Source organism: Musa acuminata, chromosome BXJ2-11, assembly GCF_036884655.1.
Source record: "Musa acuminata AAA Group cultivar baxijiao chromosome BXJ2-11, Cavendish_Baxijiao_AAA, whole genome shotgun sequence".
NCBI lineage: Eukaryota > Viridiplantae > Streptophyta > Magnoliopsida > Zingiberales > Musaceae > Musa > Musa acuminata.
This window is the reverse complement of record NC_088348.1, coordinates 4,168,546-4,193,662: the sequence shown is the minus strand read 5'-3', so window position 1 is coordinate 4,193,662 and position 25,117 is coordinate 4,168,546. Positions and strand designations below refer to the sequence as shown.

The 25,117-nt window shown below is 37.2% G+C and overlaps 3 protein-coding genes across 9 annotated transcripts; 1 reads left to right on the top strand and 2 right to left on the bottom strand.

Moving 5' to 3' along the window:
* The first annotated feature begins 2,588 nt into the window (after positions 1–2,588).
* LOC135586577 (protein TPR1-like) lies at positions 2,589–13,251 on the top strand. 7 transcript variants are annotated; one of them, XM_065134097.1, is made up of 25 exons: positions 2,589–2,853; positions 2,961–3,140; positions 3,286–3,399; positions 4,415–4,573; positions 4,725–4,899; positions 5,000–5,111; positions 5,695–5,813; positions 5,927–6,065; positions 6,154–6,263; positions 8,237–8,306; positions 8,392–8,495; positions 8,564–8,659; positions 8,741–8,833; positions 9,077–9,204; positions 9,303–9,537; positions 9,618–9,785; positions 9,851–9,946; positions 10,473–10,622; positions 10,717–10,827; positions 10,910–11,089; positions 11,170–11,298; positions 11,363–11,458; positions 12,173–12,355; positions 12,433–12,608; positions 12,816–13,251. In XM_065134097.1, the coding sequence occupies exons 1-25, from the start codon at positions 2,774–2,776 to the stop codon at positions 13,027–13,029; spliced, it is 3,417 nt and encodes a 1,138-aa protein (XP_064990169.1). In that variant the 5' UTR covers positions 2,589–2,773; the 3' UTR covers positions 13,030–13,251. The 7 variants fall into 7 exon arrangements, with proteins under 7 accessions (XP_064990169.1, XP_064990168.1, XP_064990167.1 ...); XM_065134096.1 differs by having other exon boundaries at positions 5,692–5,813; XM_065134095.1 differs by having other exon boundaries at positions 4,985–5,111; positions 5,930–6,065.
* Positions 13,252–13,766: 515 nt separating this feature from the next.
* On the bottom strand, positions 13,767–15,700 carry LOC135627050 (GDSL esterase/lipase At1g28580-like). The gene is made up of 5 exons (XM_065133002.1): positions 15,363–15,700; positions 15,019–15,231; positions 14,516–14,664; positions 14,148–14,424; positions 13,767–14,074 (listed from the first exon to the last, which is right to left on the bottom strand). The coding sequence occupies exons 1-5, from the start codon at positions 15,613–15,615 to the stop codon at positions 13,839–13,841; spliced, it is 1,128 nt and encodes a 375-aa protein (XP_064989074.1). The 5' UTR covers positions 15,616–15,700; the 3' UTR covers positions 13,767–13,838.
* A 1,924-nt stretch (positions 15,701–17,624) lies between these two features.
* On the bottom strand, positions 17,625–18,155 carry LOC103970895 (GDSL esterase/lipase At1g28580-like). Its single transcript, XM_018820402.2, has one exon. It carries the CDS (start codon positions 18,153–18,155, stop codon positions 17,625–17,627), a length of 531 nt encoding a protein of 176 aa, XP_018675947.2.
* Between the last annotated feature and the right edge of the window lie 6,962 nt (positions 18,156–25,117).

The following is a 25,117-nucleotide window of genomic DNA, read 5'->3' as shown; positions in this document are numbered from 1 at the left end:
CAGTTTCATTTGCCGATAATTAAGTATTCGATATATTTTTACACTTAATATTAGTTTGGTGATAGTATATAATTTTTTATACATCCGAAATAAACATTGATCATATAATGATATATGAAACCCGCCTATTAAGTAATATTAAGGATTTGAAACCTCATCTAATATATAATACCTAAAATATTAGTATGATGGTGGTATATTATATCTAATTATTAGGTGTTTTGACATATTTATACATAAAATATCAGTATGATGGTGTATTAAATCTATTTACTAAAGGATAGAAGCTTCAAAATCTACCACTGATTGATATGATCCATCCTTAAACTAATGTTAGTATAATAGTATGTTGATCAGCCTTGAAAATAAACAAGTTTGGTTCAATGCACATACTTGGATGTCGTTGATGGAATGAAATCAAATAGATCCTCACTTGAAACAAGGCTAAGACCTAAAACAAGTTGGATTATTTGGTTTAGAATCTTGTATCTTACCAGTTCAATATATATTTAGGTGCATAATAAACCGATTATAAATAGAATACATAACATAATTAGAGAGATAAATTATTGGATCAAAGTAATTATAAGAATTAAGTAGATCATGATCAAATTTTATCCAAATGTAATAGACTTTATGTTTGTTGAATCTAATTAATTCAACCATTATATGATCATGTACAAGAACTAAGATCTTAGCCATGGAAAATATTAGTGTTGAAATGTAATTTAGAGTATAAATAATCATCCTGAAATATATTTATGAGTGTGGATTAAATATTTTTAAAATAAAAAAATTACTCGTAAAAAAAAATATAAACTCATTTATGCATGAATCTATTTTAATATTTTTTATATTTATTTGACACACATTGACTGACTCCTCTTGTATGATAATTTCCCTTGAATATATTTTGAATACATGCATGAATAAATAAAAGTGTATACATAAATAAATACTTATAATATATGACGATATATATGTGGATGATATAACCTATGATGATACGTTATCGATCTATGCGCTCAAGGAATAAAGCACATGATACTTAGATAATATTTTTATTAATCATTCGAAGGAACTTGTCCCACTTTAGCCAATAAGGAACTCATATGAGTTATCTTTATTAATTATTAAAAATAAAGAACTCCTATCATACAATAATCTTTTTATTAACCATCGAGAAAGTAAAATCTCCGGTGTCATCTCAGTATATCATAATATTGTTGATGATGATAATATTATTTTATATACAAGCATGCGACAACGAAGACATAACATTACTTAATGGATGGTTAAGGCTATGTATGAATGATATGGTTCTTCTCCATTAACCGGTGGGATAACGCATCCATTAGATTATCGAGTCAGTGAGATACTTGCATGGCTGTTTGCATCCGTGCATGACATTGTTGGAATGCATACTGCATGAGTTCTTATGATTTATATACTCGAGTATATATATTATACTTGATTAGCATGTTGTTATTAGCCTTTCTGGTGAATCTTTATTTCCTATTCAGAATTTATGCTCATTAGAAACTTCGGTGTAAATGGTTCCAAGATAATATAAAGAAAATTTCAAATTAGAAGAATAATTAGAGCAACGCCCCATATGGAAATAGAATTAGGTCGTTGACTATTTATCGTAAAAAATGCGACGAATAATTTTAAGACGATACTAATAAGTAGTGGATCATTAAAGAGAAAGTTCATGCACGAAGTAATTTCTCCGATGGACAAGTTAATTTGTATATAGACGTCATAAGATTTTGAGATCGAATTCCATCTTCATCACTTACCATTTAGAAAAAAAAAAAATCAAAAACAAGAAAGCTCTTAATAGGGAGGATGCACATAGGTGGCTCCAGCTATTATTATACATCTTATTAGAAATCACATTACAAATTCTCGTTTAACCATCTCTTCGCTTTCACAGCGGTTTCTTTTTTTTCTTCCTTTCATTACGACTGGAGCCATTTATATGGCCTCTAAGTGATTTGGTAAGATTTTATGTTTTTCGGAGAAATATCTTTTAATGCCCATGAAAAGAATTCGTAAAAAAGCGAGACGATCCTGACCGTTGATCAGTCGATGTCCTTTCATCTTTAGTTGAATTGCGTGTCCCTTCTTCGGATTTATTTGTGGAGGTCGCAGTTCTGAGACTCGACACGCATCTAACGATCAATAGAATGCGGCCAAAAATCTTTCCATCATCCACGTGGCTGTACAGGAAACAAAAGACTTACCACTTTTATCCACAGCAGCCGGTCCGCGATCCACTCACTGGATTCACGAAATCCCGACAGACACGAGTCTGAGAGAGCCGTCGATATCACGCGAGAAAAAGGGCATCTCGCGCGAGCGAACGCCTCTCGTCTTGGAAGTTAGCGGATGTTACGGAGAATATCGACCCGATTTGAACTCCGAGCTCTCGCGTCCGCGAGAACTGAATCCGCCCGACCCCTCCTGCGCTTATCAGATAGGCAAATTTGCTTATTAAATAGGAACGTTTCCTTATCGGTGATAAGTCGGTGAAAGTTGGAGGGAGGGAGAGGACTACAAAACCGCATCGAAGAAAGGGGAGCCGAAGTCGATCGGGTCACCAAACCCTAGACTCTCTTTCTTGGCCTTCGATTTGTCGCGCGGTCATCTTGATTTCGACGCCTTCTCCTTCGAATCCGTTGTGCTCCGCCTCTCGGCCGCGCCTCGGGCTCTAATTCGATATCCTCGTCGCCGTTCGTCGCCGGCGTCTCGGCTCTGATCGCCGGATATGTCGTCGCTGAGTCGGGAGCTGGTGTTCCTGATACTCCAGTTCCTGGATGAGGAGAAGTTCAAGGAATCCGTGCACAAGTGAGTCTTTTGGGCGGGTTTCGTTTGGATTCTTGGCCGCTCGGTTCTTTTTTTGTATCGGATGGTTTTGGCTTGAGAGTTCTCGTTTTTGCGCGGTTTTATGGCAGGCTTGAGCAGGAAGCGGGGTTTTTCTTTAATATGAAATACTTCGAGGAGAAGGTGCAGGCGGGAGAGTGGGAAGAAGCGGAGAAGTACCTCTCGGGATACACCAAGGTTGATGATAACAGGTATTCGATGAAGATTTTCTTCGAGATTAGGAAGCAGAAGTATCTAGAGGCGCTTGACAGGTTCGTTCGTCTTTGGTTATTCTTTCCTATCCGTCTTTTGATTCGGCTATTTTCGGTTATTCTGTGTATATATTCTATATTTTATACTTACAGAGAATATTGCTTCTTGTCCCCATCTGAAGTCTTGTGATTGTACTATGCTCAGGCATGACAGGGCAAAGGCAGTTGAAACACTCATAAAGGATCTCAAGGTTTTCTCAACGTTTAATGAGGATTTGTATAAAGAAATTACTCAGCTTCTCACCCTTGAAAACTTTAGGTGATTTATCTTTCTTTATAATATGTCCATGATTTTGGTTTAATCAGGTTCAGACAATTGCTCGTTTCCCTTTTATGAATTATTGTGTTTTCTGAGAAAGGGATCATTTAAATGCCAGAATAAGAAAAGGCAAAGAACAAAAAGTTTTTGCTGAGTACTGTTGAAAAGGTACCTTTTGATACTAAAAGTCATGATAGCTTTGGTAGCTTCCAAAATTTTGTAGATTAAATCATTAATTGACTCATTAAATTCTGTATTCTGATTGCACAAAAGCAGTGTGGGCTAAAATTGAAAATTGTAGATTGTTTTACTAGCACTGTTTGTAACTTCACAAGTGCAATAAATGTCATTTTTTTAATTAAAGTGAGTGTATGAGCTATTAATTAGAGATTTTTCTATAAACTTTTGAGAAATCAGTATACTGATTTTTTTTTGGCATATTTGCTTGGAATCAATTTACGAGGTTGATTGCACATTTCAAAGTAAGCAATTTTATTATTTTGACTTAGTTTCATTGATAAAAGTATTTTATTGTTTAAATACAGTAATTTTTGTTAGAAAATAGTCCGATATAGAACTTTATTGACAGTAGTTTTACGAATAAAATTGAAGCTGAAACCAGTGAAACATGACCTGAAATTGCCAAAATTGTGGTTCTTTTTTTAAATGTTTGCTTTGGCGATTGGCTGAAACCAGAATTGAATTGGTATGTCATGCTGGCATACATTTTTATGCTGGAAGACTTGTAATATTTGTGTTTCTCAATAAGCAATCTTAGTTGCTTTCTGTTTGCTAAATTTGTTTATTATATCTGAGGTTTTGTTTTTTTATCCTTATTAGTGGCTGGTCCCTTTTCCTGCAGCAAGTCATACTTTATCACATTTATGCTTTCTACTACTCCTTATTAGAGTGTTATAATTATGTCACTATCAACTCACTGACTGGAATCTAATTCACTTCAAATATTGTCCTGCAGAAATTTTTGATCATTTTTTTTCATTTTACTCATTCACAGGGAAAACGAGCAGTTGTCTAAATATGGTGATACTAAGTCTGCTAGAAGTACCATGCTGGTAGAGCTCAAGAAGTTAATTGAAGCAAATCCTCTCTTTCGAGAAAAACTTGTCTTTCCTACACTTAAAGCTTCACGCCTCCGAACTCTGATTAATCAAAGGTAGATATTTATAATGGAGTACACTTTTATTTAGTTGAGGACTCTTTCTCTCAGATTACTGAGATTTTTAAATGATAAAAATATAAGTTGGATGGGCCCCTGTGGGCTGTTGTGTTGTAGCTTGCTAAATTGTGGCATCATTGTATTGCAGCTTGAACTGGCAGCATCAACTCTGTAAGACTCCAAGGTCAAATCCTGACATCAAGACATTGTTCATGGACCATGCTTGCGCCCCTCCAAATGGAGCTCGTGCTTCACCAGTCTCTGTTCCTGTTGCAGCTGTTCCAAAGGCTGTTGGTACATATACACCACTTGGTGCTCATGGGGTATGTTGCTCCAAGATCAAGTCTCCTGTTGAATAAATTTTACTTGAAGAACATAACTTTTAGGACTATCTTCATTATCATGCAGCCATTTCCACCCCAGGTTGCTGCAAATGCTAGTGCTTTAGCTGGTTGGATGGCTAACGCTGCTGCTTCATCCTCTGTCCAGTCTGCTGTTGTTGCACCATCATCAATACCTCTTCCACCAAATCAAGGTTAAACTCTTCTTTTTTCTTATGTTTATAATGTTGGATGAAATTTTAACACCTTCTGGAAATGCTAATGATTATGCCTTCTCATTATTTGTGGAAGTAACAGTTATGTGTTCGTATTTCATCTCTTTGGGTCTCTTTTTTCAGAGTTGAGACTAGGTTCAAGAAACATGTAAAAGGAGGATTGGAGTGGCTTTTCTATCATATTTGAGATTTCATGCTTTGAATGATCTAAACTCATCCCCCTCTTGTTATATGATTCTTGAGGTCCTGTAATTCTTTATAGCTACTGGTTGATTAATGAATTTATGCAATGTAGCATTCATATAATCATTTTATTGCTGAAAGCATGAGTATGGTTAAATTAGTTAAATTGTTCTAAGGATGTCTTGGATTCCTTGGACATTTTATTTACTATATTATGTTTATGTGTCCATCTCTTGATATGAGTGGACTAAATATAAAGGTTAATATGGTGAGAGCTTTGCAGATGCATGTTGAGGTTATTCCACTAGGTTTCCTTTCTGCCATGTAAAAAAATGTGAAGAAAACTTATTTATTCTAATTTATTCTTTTATTTCAGCAGTCCCCATCTTGAAACGCCCAAGAACTCCTCCGAATGCTATTGCCATGTCAAACTACCAAAATGCTGAATCTGAGCAGATGATGAAACGTCTACGGTCTGGTGCACATCCAGTTGACGAGGTTTGATGTAATTTTTGAAGCTTAATGCAGCAAAATTCATGTGTAAATTATACCTATGTTATCTATACCATATACTACTTTGTTTCTGAGTTTTATCTTTGCATCTTCCTTAGCAGGTTAGCTATCCTGCACCTCACCCACAAGTTACATGGTCGCTGGATGACCTGCCAAGAGTTGTAGCCTGCTCCTTGACAGAGGGATCCAATGTGACTAGCATGGACTTTCATCCTTTTCATCATACATCACTTCTTGGTATGACTATGACTATCTAAATTTCTTCTGGTGCTAATTGAACCTAAATTTAACTCTTTATACTCTATCTTCTCCTCCTCCCCTTTAGTGGGCTCCAACACTGGTGAAATCACACTTTGGGAGATTGGTATCCAGCAGAAGTTGGTGTCCAAGCCATTTAGAGTATGGGATACGGCTGCTTGTTCACTACAATTCCAGGTCTAGAGAATGATTCACTTTTTCGTTTCTTTTGGAATGCAACTTCCATTACCGTTGAGATATATTCCGTGTGATAGTTTATGTTAGAGAACTTAGTATCTGCTGATTCCTGTTTCCCCTTGCTGTCTCCCTCTATTCTTGGTTCATTCCTTTTGTGTTCTTAATAATGTCAGAGATAAGAATGTTATTTGTTACATCGGAGATGCATTCTAGTGTTTAATAAATTAATTTTAGATTGCTGCCTACAACGAAGCTCAAGTTGCAGGGCAGAGAACAGAAACTATTTTTGTTTTGGTCACAACTAGATCAAACTATTTGGTTGCTTAACACAAAATTGACTCAAAGTTTCTGCATCACAAAATTTTTACACATCAGTTGTTATATCTCATGTTGCAATTAAGGATTGCTTAATCTTGATGCTCTTCCACTTCCCATTTATAGCTGCGGATTGGCATAATTTCGTTTGCTGCTCCAATCTGATTGAGACACACATACACATCCTTGAAACCATCAACAAATACAGAGGGAAAAATAACACACACACACACACAGTTTGCCAACATATACCGTGGCAGCATTTGGATTTCTGTGTTGACGCCCCTTCTCCTCCCAGTTAATGTCTGGACTGGTAATACCATCCGTTGCGGACAGAATTGAATTCCTTGATAACAACTATAAGGCAAAATGTTTGGATTTTGTTATCATCAGTGTCCAACCAACTTATTTCTTATTGTTTTATGTTTTTATAACTTATTTACATGCTGGCATTTACATAATTGTACTGCTTGCACCAACTTGTGTAATGAAATAAACATTTAGGGGTCGCAAATTCTTATATTTAGAAACACTATTGATGAAACTACTAGTGGACTCTATGGCCACTTCTTAGGTTTTAATAAGAATGTTTGCAAGTGAACTGATTGGTAGTCATCAAGCAATTTTATCATTAGTTTATTTTCTTAATGGAAAACATTTTAGAAACAATGGGCTTTAACCCTTTAATATCTGTCAACTTGATCAACAGGTAAGATCCATGTCCATCTTTTCCAACCTTAAGATGCTTTTTATGTTTTAACTGCAAATATTGAGAATCAGCTATAAGTATAACCAAGCTCTTTAGTTTCCAAATATTTGGTATGAGGATTAAGAGAGATTTGTAGAGTGAAGGCAGCTTTGATGATTGCTGTTACCAGCAGTTGTTAGAAGTTGGAGATAGCATTGGTTGGGGATAAGATAGAGAAAATCATATGTGGTTTAACATGTCAAAAGAAAATCATTTGTGGTAAGTTGACTGAAATTTAAGGTCCATTAGGAGGAAAGAGGAATAATGAAGAAGAATGGTTAGAAACACACTATTATTATCCTTGAAGTTGGAAGTTGGCATGGGCAGCACTGTTGTGACATGTTAGGGGCATGGTGCATGGTGCATGGTGCCATGTCTAGAATGTGTGTTTAATGCTGACATAGCTTGCCACTAAGCTGCTATTCATTTTCACATTTTTCCTTACAAGTTGTTTCCAGACATAGTGCCTTTCTGCAACATTTTAGAATTGATTAGGTTCCATGTTTTTTTATATGACCAGGTCAAAATGTTGAATAAAATTTATGTGGATCTTGGGCTGATAAGCAAGTTCATTCACGAGTTCAGTCTAGGTTGGAAGAAGTAACTGGTTGTGTACTAGTGTCCATTAATTTGTCTATATTCTAATGTGGTCCATGCCAGTTCCTTAACCAATTTAGTGGTCTATCTATGTGCAACATTCTGTTTTTCTGATTGTATTGCCTCTGCTTGTTTAAGTAGCCCATATGTTCTTGTCAAGTATCCATTTTTCTAGATTAGTAATATCTTGATATGCATACTGTTCATCTTCTATTGTCTGAATTAGTAATAGGCAAATATGATATCAGGACTAGTTTTTCTCTCTGAAATATGTCAAAATTTCATTGCTTGAGGTGTGTTATGCATTTTACAGAGTGCCATTGTCAAAGACTCTTCTATATCTGTCACTCGAGTTATTTGGAGTCCAGATGGAAGTTTAATAGGTATCTTCCTCTTGGATACGATCAAGTAAATTTACTATTTAATTTGCTCCTATTACAGTTGTCTAAATTTGAGTTGTGTTCACAGGGGTTGCATTCTCGAAGCACTTGATTCATATACATGAATATCAAGCACCAAATGATCTCCGTCTATTTGAACTCCGCCAATTTGATCTCCGCCAACTTTTAGAGGTGGGTTGGAACAGTTTGATTTATATGTCTCAGTGGAATATAAGTGAGATTTCTTTTTTTCTTATCAGATTGATGCTCATGTTGGTGGAGTCAATGATATTGCATTCTCTCAACGAGATGAACGACTGTGTGTGGTCACTTGTGGAGATGATAAGCTAATAAAGGTGTTAACTGTCAAATCCTGTCTTTTGTTTAAATTCTCATATTTTCACCTTCTTTTATGGATATTTTTGAAAAAACTGCAGGTATGGGATCTAAGTGGTCAAAGGCTTTATGTCTTCGAAGGACATGAAGCACCTGTCTATTCTATATGCCCCCACCGCAAGGAGAATATTCAGGTACTTTGTTGATTGCTTGTTTTTACCTGGCAGCTATTTCTCTAAAGCCATATAGTTTGTTCCACCGATATTGTTGTTTCCTTAGCAACTTTATGTATTATGGAACTTTTTTACATTAGTTGGCATTGAATAACAAACATATGTTGTGTCAACTCTTGAACTGACATGCCATTCACCTAAACTATACCTATTGTTTTCTCTAGTTCAATGCGTTGTAATAACATCTTCTGTTCTGCTTCATAGTTTATCTTCTCAACTTCCGTTGATGGAAAAATAAAGGCTTGGCTGTATGACAACGTGGGATCTATGGTTGACTTTAATACCCCTGGGCACTTGTTTACCACAATGGTTTACAGTGCCGATGGAAGTCGGTAAGATGTGTAATATCATTAATTTATTCTATTTGATGCTACATTCCTTCAAACTTTGGTTGGCTTGTCCATGAACTATCTATTTTCTTGAAATGCAGACTCTTCTCATGTGGGACTAGCAAAGATGGGGACTGTATTCTTGTTGAGTGGAATGAAAGTGAGGGATCCATAAAGAGGCAATATTCTGGGTTCCGGAAGAAGTCCACGGTTGTTGTTCAGTTTGACACTTCCCAGAATCATTTTTTGGCTGCTGGTGAAGATAACCAAATAAAATTTTGGAGTGTTGACAGCATTAACATGCTGGCAAGTACTGACGCTGATGGTGGACTTCCTGTAAGTGTTTTGTATGTAGTGCTACATGAACTGATATTACGTTATTCTACTCTTTGACATGGCCGTACCAATTATTTCAGAGTCGTCCACATTTGAGATTCAACAAGAAAGGAAATCTTCTTGCTGTTGCAACAGTAGATAATGGCTTTAAAATATTAGCTAATGCAGATGGCCTTGCGGCACTACGAGCCTTTGGAAATCGCTCTTTTGAACCATTTAGAGCTCAACATGAAGCTACTCCTATCAGGGTGAGATATTCTTTTTCCAAAATGAGATATATTTGTTGGTTCTAACGAATAATTATTTTTATCAGGTCTCAAATTCTCCTGTGGTGGCAAGCATCTCACCAAACATCAGTAATGTTGAATCATTGGACAGAAATTCTCCTGCGAAACCATCTACTGTTCTTGTATGTTCAGTGTTAAAAGAAAATTCTTGTGCTTCTTATCATTTCCTTGGATATGTTTGCCCCATTGTGATGTTATTTGACAATTTAGCTTTGGAAATATTTGGACACCAATTTTTATTTGCTAAGTCTATATATAATTATATGTATATATATGTATTATGCATGTACTGGTCACAGAATAACCACAGGCACATACAGATTTCTTAATATATCTATTATAGTAATTATTTGTATATGCATTTATATCTATTGCAACTAAGGACAACCCGTACATCTTTTAAGGGCTTAGCTTTATAGTCAGCAAGCTCCTGTTGGTTCCTTTCCAAGGACAAATAAGGAAAACCCATCTACTATCTTTTAAGGGCTTAGCTTTATAGTCAGCATGCTCTTATTGGTTTCCTCTCCAAGGACAAGTCTTTAGACTATTGGAATATATGTTACTCCCATTGCATGTACATGTTGCCTAGATATGCAATCGGTCTTTCAGTTGAGCCTGTTCCTATGACTTTAGTGAATTTTATTGCAGAATGGAGGTGATATAACTCCTAGAAATGTAGATAAGCCAAGAATATCAGAAGAATTGCCAGATAAGATGAAGTCATGGGAGTTGGCCGAAGTTTTTAATCCACAACAATGCCGAGTTGCTACCATGCCAGAGACTGATTCTGCCAGCAAGGTGGGTACCACATTCAGCTTGTTTGTTTTTTTAATGCTGGTACAGTTGTACTTTTGAAACTCAAAGCTTTAACAATTGTTAATTGCAATTACAGGTCACAAGGCTTCTTTATACAAATTCTGGTGTTGGCTTATTAGCTCTGGGGTCCAATGCTATTCAGAGGGTGTGGAAATGGAGTCGCAATGAGCAGAATCCAAGTGGCAAGGTAGTTGTTTTTTGCATTTATACCTTTTATGGATTTTTGGATTACTTACATGGAAGTACTTAAGTTCGTCTGCTGTTAAAAGGCCACGGCCAGTGTTGTACCGCAGCATTGGCAACCAAACAGTGGTCTTCTTATGACCAATGATGTATCGGATACAAGTCCAGAAGAGGCAGTTCCTTGTATTGCGCTCTCAAAGAATGACTCGTATGTAATGTCTGCATGTGGTGGGAAGGTTTCCTTATTTAACATGATGACATTCAAGGTAAGGTGTCAATGTCTAATCCAAAGCTGTGGTTGTTAGCACCAAGTATATCTAAGGTATATGCCTACATATTCTTGTAGGTAATGACAACTTTCATGCCACCCCCACCTGCTTCGACATTCTTAGCATTCCACCCACAGGACAACAACATTATAGCAATTGGAATGGAAGATTCAACCATCCACATATACAATGTTAAGGTGGATGAGGTAATAACTTCTGAATTGAGCTTCTTCTTTCGATTAGCTTATGCTAACTTTGTGTATTTGTCAGGTCCAAACAAAATTGAAAGGTCACCAGAAGCGCATAAGTGGGCTGGCATTTTCCAACAATCTTAATATACTTGTATCTTCTGGTGCTGATGCACAGGTCAGTAAGAAAATTGGTCATTGGTTTATGTTCTGTTCTAAATACTCAAATCATAGTCATCTATCAACTTCAGTTTTTCCTGCATGTTATAACTAGAATAATTATATGAATATGTAATTCCATAGTTAGAGTATGTTCTTTAGCATAATACAAAAAGCATATTCTTCTGTGAAGATAAATGTGTGTAGGTGTGTTTATGGGCATCTATAGTGCTTAAAATAGGGGATTTGCTATGCATACACACAGAAATTGTCAGGTTTGAGAATACCTCAAGTTGCTTGAAGTATAGAATGTCTTGGATAGTTCCTTCTATTTTCTACTAGGGTTATGGTTCATGTCCTGTTTGTTTTTGGTTGCAATATTTGCAGAAACAAACGTATTTATGGTAATATACGATAAAGATATGCCCCAAGCAGATAAAACAACTAGATCATATTTAGCAGATGGAAGGCAGAAATTTTTGCTTTATGGTTTTCTGGAGCTTTGGTCATTGCATGGAAAGAAAGGACCTTTTAGGTTACACTTTTATGTTATGAATCATGGAACATGTTTTATTGTAATTTCAATTTGCTATTTTTTGCTTAAAACTTTGAGCTGTAGGAATTGGATGTTCCTTGTCATTGCAGAGGACGTCTAGATAGTCTGTCATAATTGATTTTTATTTGCAATTTCTAGTTCTGCTGTTGGATTGGAAATTTGATATTTATGTTTCAGCTCTGCATATGGAGTACTGAGACTTGGGAGAAGAAGAAATCTGTAGCTATTCAACTGCCTGAAGGGACGAAGTCAGTTGGTGACACCCGAGTCCAGTTTAATTCTGATCAAAGCCGCTTGTTAGTTGTCCACGAAACACAGCTAGCTATATATGACACCTTGAAAATTGAGCGTATCCATCAGGTGTCTATTGTTCGGAGAATTGTTTCATCATGATATATTTTGGATGTCACTCATATTGGATGCTTTCTTCTTTGCAGTGGGTTCCTCAAGATGCCTTGTCTGCTCCTATATCGTATGCATCATATTCGTGTTTCAGCGAACTTGTTTATGCTTCCTTTTGTGATGGTAATATTGGTGTCTTCGATGCTGACAACTTGAGATTAAGATGCCGAATTGCCCCGTCCGCATACACGTCACCTGCTGCTGCAAGCAGGTAAACTGTGTTTCTTTGTAGTATCGTGATCCTATGTAACAGTGGAATTTTATCAGTTTCTCGAATGAAGTTATCTAGTGATAGCTGCTTACATTTGTTAATTTACAATGACCATTCTGCAAACATTGCTATGTTTGCAGTTTTAGTCAGAGTATCGTTAGAATTGTGGATTCACCTGCTGATCAACATTCATTTTCATTTTTTCAGCAACCCAACATATCCTCTTGTGATTGCGGCCCATCCGCAAGAGCCAAATCAATTTGCAGTTGGTTTGACAGACGGAGCAGTAAAAGTAATAGAGCCATCAAAGTCCGAAGGAAGGTGGGGGGCTCCCACACCTGTTGATAATGGGGTACATGTTCGCAGGATGCAGACATTATCAACTACAAGCAATCCTGCTGCGGACCAGCCCCAAAGATGATTGCTTCTATTATTGGACAAAGAACCCATACTTGTGTAGCATCGATTTTTAGGTTTCATTTCACTTGTTTCAGTTTTTCTTCTATAACTATCATGTGGTTCCAGAAACGTAACTATGAAAAGGAAACAATAAGAAGAATGTGTTAGTGTATGATACTAGTGGATACTAATTGGATGATTAAGTTCTCATAATTAGTAAAATTCTTACTTGACATTCTCGTCAGCAATATCTTCTCAAAGGTTTTGTACTGTCTGATCTATGATCATATAACTCATTGATGTTGGCAAATCATGGGTCTTATTGTCATTTTTTTTTTAGGTTGCTTGGAACAGCGCCTTTGTGATTGTTGATTATCCTATATGGCTTTTGTGAGATACTAATGTTTAGTAGTAAGTTTGGTGTTATTGTGGTCTCTCATTGATTCAATCTACTGATTTTATAGAAGTTGATCATTTGTCTTGTGATGATGTATGGGTCAGGCCAAGGTTCGCAATATCGTACCGTACCGGTATTTTGACCTGGGCTCGATACCGGTATGGTACCGGTAACAGACGGTCCGCGTACCGATAATCTGTTGGATCGATACATACCGCCCGTATCAGTACGACAAATCCTGGGTCAGGCTATAAATAAGTATACTTACTATTTGATTGAGCAAGATTCATCTCTTCTTGATCGAAGTTGGAATAATTGGAATCGTCTTTGGAAACTATCTATTTCCCCTCGCATATTGGAAATTATTTCACCAAAAACTATTCTATATTTCATCATTTAATTTGATCTACTTGGTTTCTTTAAATCTATACTGCTTACATTTGATCAACGTTTGCGTAGTGGGAGACTTGTGTGTTTGGTCCGGCCACTATACCCGCTATGCCATTGGCAATAATTTGGTAGGCTGCCTCGGTGAGGTGCCGCCCGTCCCAAGAAACGTAGCTCCATGGATCGCTGCACAACGTCGACGTCGGATCACCGCAGGTCACGGAGGAATTGTAGTCGTAGGGCCCCTCGCCCCCACAGCAGGCCTCCAGAGTCGACCTCATCCCTGCAACCGTTTCATTCGCTAGGCAATGGCATGTATCCGTCGTCACGAGACAAGACAAGACGCAGTAGCTCACCGAATTGGCTTGGAGATGTGTAGATGGCCATCATAGCTCCATAAATGTCAGCGTAGATGATGGTGGAGTGTGGGTGGGCTCGCCGAAGTCGACGAAGCTCGCGCTGCAGCAGCAGGTTGTGATGCTGCGATAACTCGTTCAGCCACTTGAGGCAACCTGTCGCTGGATCGTACGCCTCGGCGTTCCGAGTCCGGAACCTGGTGAGGAACAGAGGGACGCACCCCAGTGGGAAGACCCCGGAAACCAACACCGTCTTCGCCCCGGTCCGAACCAGCGCCTGGAGATCAGTCAACGTGAGTTTGTCAGCGACGGAGGAGTCGACCGTGCGGAAGCAAATCACCGGCAGGGCGAGGTTGAAGCCGGCTTACGTCGATGGCCGCACCGATTGCGCGCGCGACAGGGGCGACGAGGGCTTGTGCGGACTCCATGGGGTTGTCGCCGACCAAAACAGAACTGTAGTCGTTCGCCCCTATCTCCCCCATGATGAACAGCGACTTGCTCAGAGCGTCATTCGGGGCTCTCGCCACAAATGGATTACAGAGACAAAGAGGCACCGATTTATTAACGCTCAAAAAGATACTTAATATGACGTGGCACAATAACTTTGTATAAGATCCATTAAAGTTTGAATTAAATTAATGATCAATAAAAAATGAAGTCGTCGGTGTTTGCCACCGGTCGAGTGGAAACTCCGACGAGTGTTAGCACCGCCACGAACTAGGATTACCCAGACACAGATGTTACTTAATCGATTCGCTTCTGTGTCCTTCTTCCAAATCGTGGCTGCGACTTTGGTATATCGAGTTCGAATCGGGAGCTGGAAATTCAACAAACGAGCATACGGGACAGAGGTAGGGGAAAGAGCACATACCAAGAACAGAGGGAGACGACAGCAGTTGCTCGAACCACTTGAGCTGCGTGCCTAAGGAGTAATCCTCCCATGTGACGTTGAATCCCTCGGCCTCGTAGAAGGCGTTGCTGAGCGCGCAGGCTCCTGCCACGGCAAAGTTGGCCCCGTAGACGAATCCCTCGCTGCCGCGCCCTGCAGGATATGGCCGCACCAGAGGCAGCCCCGTGGTTTGTGCTACAACACCAGGTATGCCCACCATATGTTAGCTATAAGTTCTGCTTCTCAATCCTAGTGTTTTATATGGAGCAGAAAGAGGAAAGAGAGATGAGAGGGAGAGAGAGAGAGAGAGAGGGCAATATGCATACCGATGAAGTCTAGTATGATTCGGCCATCGGAATAGCGGCCGTTAGGTCGATGGAAGTAGGTCTCGCCGTAGGGAGGCCGGTTAGCCTGATCCTTGCCGCCGGAGAAGAAGGCCAAGTTTCCGGTGTCGGCGAGCGAGTCGCCGAAGCTAAAGATGGCGGAGTAGCGGGCAGTGGATGGGGTGACGACGCTCGGCAGCAGGAGGAGATTGATGGCGAGGAGGATGAGATGGAGGGGGAAGGACGATGATGCCATGGATGGATGGATTGGTGGGAGGGCAACGCGTACCGGTGCCCAAATAATTAGGAGGCCTACAGTAGCTTAATTATGAGTCTGCCTTGCAATTATTACACAGGCAGCACTGCAACCTGTGATGCCAAAACACATGGTCTGTCTCTCAATCATCATAACGGATCGATGATTAAATCGCAGGGGTTGTTACACTGAATCCCACGATCACTTTTTTATATTGTTATAGGATGTTTACCTTTTGAGAGAATTCTTAAAAAATTATTATTATTATTTTTTTGCAGAACAGTATTATTACTTTGAAATTATTTTAAAAATAATACTTGGTCCTATTAAAAAATTATTTTATTAGACTCTTCTCTTATTTTGAGGGTTGCTCACCTCACTCCACTATAATGGGTTGGGTTGGACTAATAGGACAATTAACAAAGGGTAAATGATCATTTAAAATATATATATATATATTATTTTAAAATTCTTTAAAGCAGGGATGATCTATAGGAAATTTCAAATATGATAGATTATTTTTTGGGGAATTCATCCTTATCTTTTTTATATTTTAGATGCGATACTTAAGGGTCTATAAGGAATATTTTTGTTAATATATTTTATGGAGGTTCACATTATAAATTTTTAATTGAGAAGAAAATTACCTGAATGATTTTGCTCTTATCACATTGAATTTATTCATAAGAAATATGATGTCATGGATATGTACATCCCATATGTCATAAATATGAATGTTATCATCTATAATAATATAAATGATTTAGCTGATAATAGTAAATTTACCCTATCCATATAAATCATTTGTGATGATTTGAGTTGATAGGATATAATTGATCAATTAATGTTATGGGCTCAATCACTAGATCAAAATGCTTAAATCTAGACCCCAATTGTACTATAGTACTCTATCATTATAAGCCAATTTAACCAACCTTTCATATATATATATATATATATATATATATATATATATATATATATATGGTTATGATAAAGTGACTTTCATTAGAAATATTACCTTTGGGTATCATTATATTTTTCATTTTATTCTTAATTTTTTCCTCCATAATTATTAGGATTGATAAATATTTTCTTTGGATGCTCTAAAGAGTTTCTATCCTATAAATCTAGAAAAGATTAAGAGAAGAGTTCTTTCGGTTTATATGGATAAATATACAAGAAGACCCTTTGTGCTTAAGTACATATAATAGTAAAGAATTTGACTTTCTCCATAGATAAGAAATTATTAAACTACGTTATATATTTTGATATGTTATTTACTTATTGATCTCTTAATTTCTTTTGGTTTCAAGTTTCTTCTCCCTCCCCAATAAAAGTAATACAGAATTATGTCATTTTGTTGTCACCTCCTTTACGCTTCAATTTACTTAATATTATTTTATAATTAAATATATGTTGAATTATGTCGATCTAGTGTGATCTTCAAAATCTAATATTTCAAGCTTTAGCTTAATATCCATGGATAAGAATCCCATCATGTGGTAGTCTCCAATAACATTCCTCTTTCTATAGTTCTCTCATGGAGACCGACAAGATCGGAGATGAATGCCACATGTATCATTTTAATCGAGCAATACCATTCATCTCCCTTGTCTTATAACACATACACATTATGCTCTATGGGTCACTATACTTATCTACTTAGTTCATCTTTTACAGTGTGAATATGATCATTTCGGATGCCATATTTTGTATGACTTACTACTATTCATCAACATTTTTAAGAAGAATAATGTCACACCCTCAAACCAAAGGCCTACGATCCGCGGAATAACCATAAGATGGACTACTTCAAGTCTGACCTCAGCTTATGATCCGTCCAAGACGACATGGGCAATGATTTGGTAGGCTGCCTCCGTGAGGTGCCCCCCATCCCAACGAACGTAGCTCCATGGATCGCTGCACCTCACGGAGGAATTGTAGTAGTAGGGTCTCTCGCCTCCACAGCACGCCACCAGAGTCGACGTCATCCCTGCACCCACATTTCATTCGCTAAGCCATGATGAGATGAACTCGTAGTCACGAGAGGCAGCGGCAGTTTGGGGTTCACCGAAGTGGCTTGGAGACATGTAGATGGCCATCAGAGCTCGGTAAATGTCATCGTAGATGATGGTGGAGTGTGGGTGGGCTCGCCGAAGTCGACGGAGCTCGCGCCGCAGCAGTAGGTTGTGGTGCTGCGAGAACTCGTTTAGCCACTTGAGGCAACCCGTTTCTGGATCGTTCGGCGCGGCGTTCTGAGTCTCGGTGAGGAACAGAGCGATGCACCCCATTGGGAAGATGCCGGAAACGAATACGGTCTTCGCCCCGGCCCGAACCAGCGCCTGGAGATCAGTCAACATGAGTTGGTCAGTGATGGAGGAGTCGACAATGGGAATCAAATCGACGGCAGGGCGAGGTTGCAGCTGGCTTACGTCGATGGCCGCACCGATCGCGCGCGCAACAGGGGCGACGAGGGCCCGTGCGGACTCGATGGGTTTGTCGTGGACCAACACAGAATTGTAGTCGTTCACCCCCATCTCCCCCATGATGAACAGCGACTTGTTCAAAACGTCACCGGAGGCTGTCGATAAATGACGGTAAATAACAGTAAATTTGTGCCTTCTCAGTGTTTGCCACTGTTTAGTGTAAATTCCTACAAGTGTTAGCACAGACGAAATAGGATTATGCAAGTACAGATGTGTCCTTCGAAATCGTGGCTAGGAATTTGGTAGATCAAGTTGGAAACGGGAGCTGGCGGCTCGCCGGCCCAACTCCTGCCCGAGTCGCTTTAGATCGACTTTTGACTTGCGACTCGTTGGCACAGCTCTTGCCCGAGCCGCTCCAGATCGGTTCTCGACTTGCGGCTCGTTGGCCCAACTCCTGCCTGGGTCATTCTAGATCGGCTCCCGACTTGCGACCCGCTGGCACAACTCTTGCCCGAGCCACTCCAGATCGGTTCTCGACTTATGGCTCGTCGGCCCAACTCCTACCCGGGTCGCTCCAGATCGCTCCAGACTTGTGACCCGCCGACATCAAAACCTGAGCCCAGACTCAGTCACTCGGCCCACAGGGCCAACCTTTAGACCGAGCCACTCCTCGTGGCCAATCTAATGCCCGAGTCGCATCTCGGCTGACCCAACGTTCGAGCCACGTCTCGCGGCCAATCTAATGCCCGAGTCACATCTTGGTCAATCCAACGCTTGAGCCACGCCTCGCGACCAATCTAATTCCCGAGTCGCATCTCGGCCGATCCAATGTCCGAGCCACGCCTCGCGGCCAATCTAATGCCCGAGTTGCATCTCGACCGATCCAACGCCCGAGTCATGCCTCGTGACCAATCTAATGCCTGAGTCACATCTCGGCCGACCCAACGCGCGAGCCACGCCTTGAGGCCAATCTAATGCTTGAGTCGCATCTCGATCGATCCAACTTTTGGGCCACACCTCGTTGGCGTCCGTTGTCCGAGTCACTCCATGACGATCCCCGACTTACGACTTGCGACTCGCTCCATCGCGATCCACGACTTGCAACTCGTCATCCTAGATCCCATTCACGAGCAACTGATGCGGTCACACCACTCTGACCCCGGCACCCCTCCCGGCCCTTTCAAGACCCCATGGCACGCCATGTCGAGGTTGGGGGGTGGGGGTGGGGGAGAAGTGATAGGGCCTATTTTGGGTCCAAGACATGCCACACCCGGTGTCACACGCCATGTCAGAATCCATACTAAGCCACTGCTTGACACGTCTTGGGAATCTCGAGACGGCACCACCCCCAAGACACGATAAGTCAGAATCCATACCAAGACATTGTTTGACACGTCCACCACGCCAACCCATGTACGACCGACTCTCGGACAATAGTATAAAGACCTCTAGCCGGCATCCGACCCAGGAGGGAAAACAATTCCACCAACAACTGATTTGCTCGTCGGAGGGCCCATAGTCGGGAATCACCTGACGATGGCCTTCTTTTTGTAGGAAAGTGGTCACCCGAGCCACGAGCACCTCAACCCGGAAATCGCCATCTAGTGAACTAGGGCGAGTTGTCACCTATCCCAGGAACGGAGAGAGACAGACGGTGCTCGGACCAAGAAACGCTGACCAACACCCCGTCGCGAAGGCCCGACCTACCTTGGCATCTAGCTCAGCCGACAAAGAACTCTCGACATCGACCCGTGGACCTAACCGTGCTCGGACCAACACCCCGGTGCTCGAACCAAGAAACGCTGACCAACATCGACCACGGCACATCTATTCACCAACAAGTTTGTCACCCAACGTTGGCAAAATTTTGTCTGATGCAGAAACATAGGCTCAAGCTGCGTGCAATTCACGGGACAATCTACAGAGAAACTGCATGCAATTAGCGGGACATGAGGCTCCAATCTACAGACAAACTGTAGTTGCACAGCGCGCAGCCGGAAGAACACTAGTTGAAGTAGCACAAGGGCCAAATGGTGGCAGTTCTACGTTTGCTGGAAAGCTCAGCAACCCTCAGCAAAGTGAAGGTGTGTGCACCCATGAGTCAAACTATATAAGATATTTAAAGTATATCTTTTAAAATATATTAAATTATTATTATTTTTATTTTTTAAATAAATTAAATAGATAGAATGTTAGAGATAAAACATTTTTAAGTTAAATTATTATTCTGTAATTTTAGATAGAATGTTAGATAGAATGTTAAAATTTAAGTTAACAATTTGAAGTTAAAAATTTCTGTAATTTAAGTTAAAATTTTTAACTTAAATTTTAGATAACAAAATGTTAGAATGTTAAAAATTTTAACTTAAATTTTTAAGTTAAATTATTATTAGATAGGCTTATATGGCTCGAATAAAAAATGTAGTTCAAGATCTCGTAAGTATTTTTCTTCTTGAGAAGTATAATATTTTTTTTTTTTTACTTTTGCCTTGATTTTTTTCTTTTATTTAGTTTGGTCTTGGGCTAGTAATACTTTATTACTACTATTTAAGAAAGTGTTACATTTACATGTGATCCCTTTCTTTCTTCTATGGTATCATAGTCATGGTAATCTGTATTTTAATATTTTCTTGTGAAGAATATAATTTTTTTTATAGATCATAACAGTCGAGTTGGTGGGTTTGATATTGAACTTCTCAATCAATCTAATTATAAGATCTAAAAAACTTGTTTGGAGTCCTATCTGAAAAATCTATGGGATATGATTGGTAATAATGCAATAATAACACCGGATGTTATAAATGGAGATGCCAAAAGAGGACATTAAATATAACAACTAAATTTATATTAAAGAGACTTAATTCATATGATCTCTTTGAACATTAATGGATACAAATCAGTTTCAGAGATTTGGATCACTCTTGATGTATTGCTCAAAATAAAAAAGACTCAGTTTTGAAGAATGATTTGGTAAATCCTTTAGATGATCTCTTAATTTCTCAATACTTTTTGAATATTAAAAATGTATATTCAGAAATATTACTCTTAGATCCAGATGAGCCTATTTTGATACATGAATGAAATGTTATACTACTTGTGATCATAAAAAAGAATATATTTCTTATATTATATCTATTCAAAAATGGGTTCATTGATTATCCTTAATAGAGTTGAAAAATCTTCTTGTTTCTTAGGAATCTTTAACTTATGGTATGCTAAAAAATTCTATTTCAGATAAAGATTTTCTCTTTACAAATAAGAAATAGAATAATGGTAAAGATGAGAAGAGAGAATAAAACTAACAACAAGCCAAAGTTTACTTTGAACAATAGTATAAATAAAAAAAAGATCAAGTGTACGAGTGTGGTAACTTAGGCTATATAAAAAAATTATCGTGTTAAGTTTTAAAAAAGAAAATATTATAAATAATGAAGATTGTTTTAATATTAATGAAGAACGAGGTAAATGCTTTATGGCTAAAATTGCTAAGGCCATGACATATATCAATTTCGAATATGACCGGATAATTGATTCAAGATGTAATCATTGTCTAATTAGTAATGGTACCAAATTCATCAATCTTTTTTAATATAAAGGTATTAATGCAATTATCATGATAAACAATACTATTCACTAAATAGATAAAGAAGACACTATCATAATCTCAGATAAAAATAATGATTATATTACATTAAAGAGTATGTATCATATTTCAAATATAAACAAAAATATCTTTTTTTTTGTTACAAATACAGTTGTTGTTGAAAATTATATTCTTTTTTATACTAATAAAGTTAAGTTTCTTTGAAACATAAAAGAATTAACTACAAATATAATACATACTAGTAAAAGGGTCAAATATTTATATATATTTTTAGCATCAACCTCTTATGTTGATAGGATGAGTATAAATGATAATACATCAATCTGACATGCTAGACTTAGTCATATAAATTTTTGTAAATTAAGGATTATGATATAGAAAAATCTAGTTGATGATTTTTCAAATCTTACTAATTTTAGTAGTAATGAAGTTTGTGAAGATTGTTAATTTGGCAAAACATGCAAGGAACCTTTTGATTGATCACTTTCTATGTGCAAATTTCTCTTAGAGCTTATTCAAAGCGATCTAATGAGCTCTACTCAAACTTTATCTTATTTAGATTTTCATTATATGCTTCTCTTTATTAATGATCTTATAAGATTTACTTGGGTTTAGTTTGTGAAGAAAAAAATATTTTTGATTCAAAATTTCAAGTGTTTAAGTTAATAGTTGAAAGTGCTCATGAAAGAAAATTAAAGGGTTACATACTATAATGGCAAGGAGTTCAATTCTAATAGATTTTTCTTCTTTTGCGAAGAGCATTATATTAAAATGGAACTCACATGTGCAAATATACCATAATAAAATAATGCAGCAAATGAAAGATTTGACATCTCGTTGAGATTTGTAAGTGTTAGTTTTATGCAAAGAATTTACTTAAAACCTTTTGGGTAGAAGGTATAGTATATACACCTTATGTTATTAATCAAACTTCGCTTAATCCAATCAATTTGAAGTTTCCATATGAGCTCATATTCAGTGAGAAACCAAATGTTCAGCATTTCAGAATATTTAATTCTTCATATTATATTCATATACCAGACTGAAAGAGAAGTATGCTTGATACTATGACCAAAAGTGTATCTTTAAAGATTAACAATGAATGGATCTATAAACATAGATATATTGTGTCTCAAGATATTGTGTTTGATAATGTTTCTTCTTATTATCCTCCAAAATAGATTTTTTAAAAGATATCAATCACAAATGAAAGTGATATATATTCAAAATATATGATTGTGGGAGGATGCGATAAATGAAGAAACAAAGACTCTTCATAATAATAAAATTTAGGATCTGATGCCAAAGTTTATAAATATAGATCTAATTACTTACAAATGGGTCTATAAGGTGAAACTTAAGTTAGAAAGAAGTATAAATCGATATAAGATAAGATTTACTGTAAAAGGTTTTTCTTAAAAATATAATAATATTATAAGAAAATATTTAGTTTCATGGCTAAGATGACATATGTTAAGATGGTGATTATTTTAGTAGGTAATCTTAGATGGAAGATTTGGTAAGTTGATGTGAAGAATGTCTTCCGATATGATGAAATTGACAAGAATATTTATATGAAACAACTACCAAGATATATTTTTATTTTCAAACTAGATTACATTTGCAAGCTCTAGGCCCTCAATAAGCTAAAACAAGCTCCCAAAGCATGACATGAAAAAATTACTTAATACTTACATCTATGTGAATATTTTCTTTTCATTAGAACCTAGCTCATTTATTAAAAAATACCAAAGTCTACATATTATTATTTATATATATATGGATGATATGATTATCACTAATGACGAAATAGATATTTCAAAGCTTTGTGGTGATCTTGCTTTCATGTTTAAAGTGAAAGTCTTACGAAAGCTTAATATTTTTCTAGGTGATGAATATAAAAGAAAATATATTTATATCTCAAACAAATAATATAAAGAAAATTATTGAAAGATTTAGAATTAACAAAAGTAAGAAAATTTCTATTCCATGATACAAATATAAAGCTAAGTTATAATAATAACAATGTTCTCATCTACCTAAAAATAACAAGGCCATATATTGCATTTTCAATTGGTCTTGTAAGTTGTTTTATGTAGCTATATCTTGATGCAGAGAATTTTAAAATATGTAAATTATATTCTTGATTTGGGATTATTCTATAAGAAGGACATACATATTGGATTATATAATTATATATATGCTAATCTGGGAGGTGATTTGGATAATTATAGATCTACTTCTGGTTATGTATTTTTTATATAATTTTGTTTATATCTCACGGTTTAGTAAGAAATAATAATTGACTTCTCTTTCTATAACCGAAGTAGAACATATGGCTTCCTCTATAATGTATATGGTTAAAGCATTTAATCGAGGATGCTTGTTATAAATTAACAAGCAAACTATTTTATAGTGTGACAACCAAAGTACCTTAAAATTAATTACAAATTTAATTTATCATACAATAACCAATCACAGTAAAATTAAATATCATTTTATCTAAAAAATATTATTCAAGGAATCATTAAGTCATGGATATCAAAGGCAAAGATAATATTGTAAATATCTTTACCAAGTCTCTTTTCAAAGGATCACTTAAAGATCTTCAATAATCTCTAAAAATATACTTTAAGGAGGATTGTTAAGACTTGATGTATATCTTTTGAAAGATTTTATATTATTATATTTTACCTTTTAAAAAAGTTTATTAGATAGAGTTATAAAGATGAGAATATCTTAGTTTAAATTGTTAATTTATACTCATAAATAGATGACATATGCATAGATCCATTCAAGTCTAATTGTTTAGGTCTATAGAGCTTAGATTAAAGAGTAGTTCAAGATCCTATAAGTATTTTTTTAGAAGTTTAACACACACACACACTTATATATGTATGTATATATATATAACTTCTGTCTTAATTTCTTTTCTTATTTGGTTTGATCTCGGATTAAAAGTATCTTGTTATTACTATTTGTGAAAGGATTATATTTTTGGTTTGATCTCGGATTAAAAGTGCCTTATTATTACTATTTGTGAAAGGATTATATTTACATATGATCTTTTTCTTTCTTCACATTATATATGATGACCCAAACCCGAAAATATTAGTGATCTCAAAAAAAAAAAAAACCTTAAAGGAGACCGGAAGATAGGCATTAATAGCTCCGTGATGAGCAGCATAGAAGACTTGGGAATTTGGATGAACCCCTCGCAGAAGATTCAGCTCATGCTGCAACTGAAGAGTGGCTCTGTGAGAGATCATTCAGCCACTTGAGGCGTCCAGTTTTTGGATCACATTCTTCATCTCTTTGGGTTGGAAGGAAGGAAGGAAGGAAGGTGAGGTCCATAGTGCCCACATTCCATTGGAAAACTCCGGCACCAATCACCCTCCTTTGTCGATCCCAAAATTACCGGTCCGATTTGCTAATCCGCTCCTAATTTTGCATAGAATAATATGAAGCA

Excerpts from the sequence above, each read along its gene's own strand:
- LOC135627050 (XM_065133002.1), bottom strand. The coding sequence starts at position 15,615 with ATGGCATCATCGTCCTTCCCCCTCCATCTCATCCTCCTCGCCATCAAT. Across the intron at positions 14,665-15,018 it reads GTCGTCTCCCTCTGTTCTTG|CCCCGAATGACGCTCTGAGC; the intron begins GTATGTGCTCTT and ends TTGTGGCGAGAG. Across the intron at positions 14,425-14,515 it reads CAATCGGTGCGGCCATCGAC|GCGCTGGTTCGGACCGGGGC; the intron begins GTAAGCCGGCTT and ends ACTGATCTCCAG.
- LOC135586577 (XM_065134091.1), top strand. The coding sequence starts at position 2,774 with ATGTCGTCGCTGAGTCGGGAGCTGGTGTTCCTGATACTCCAGTTCCTG. Across the intron at positions 9,786-9,850 it reads ATGAAGCTACTCCTATCAGG|GTCTCAAATTCTCCTGTGGT; the intron begins GTGAGATATTCT and ends TATTTTTATCAG. Across the intron at positions 9,947-10,472 it reads CGAAACCATCTACTGTTCTT|AATGGAGGTGATATAACTCC; the intron begins GTATGTTCAGTG and ends ATTTTATTGCAG.
- LOC103970895 (XM_018820402.2), bottom strand. The coding sequence starts at position 18,155 with ATGGGGGTGAACGACTACAATTCTGTGTTGGTCCACGACAAACCCATC.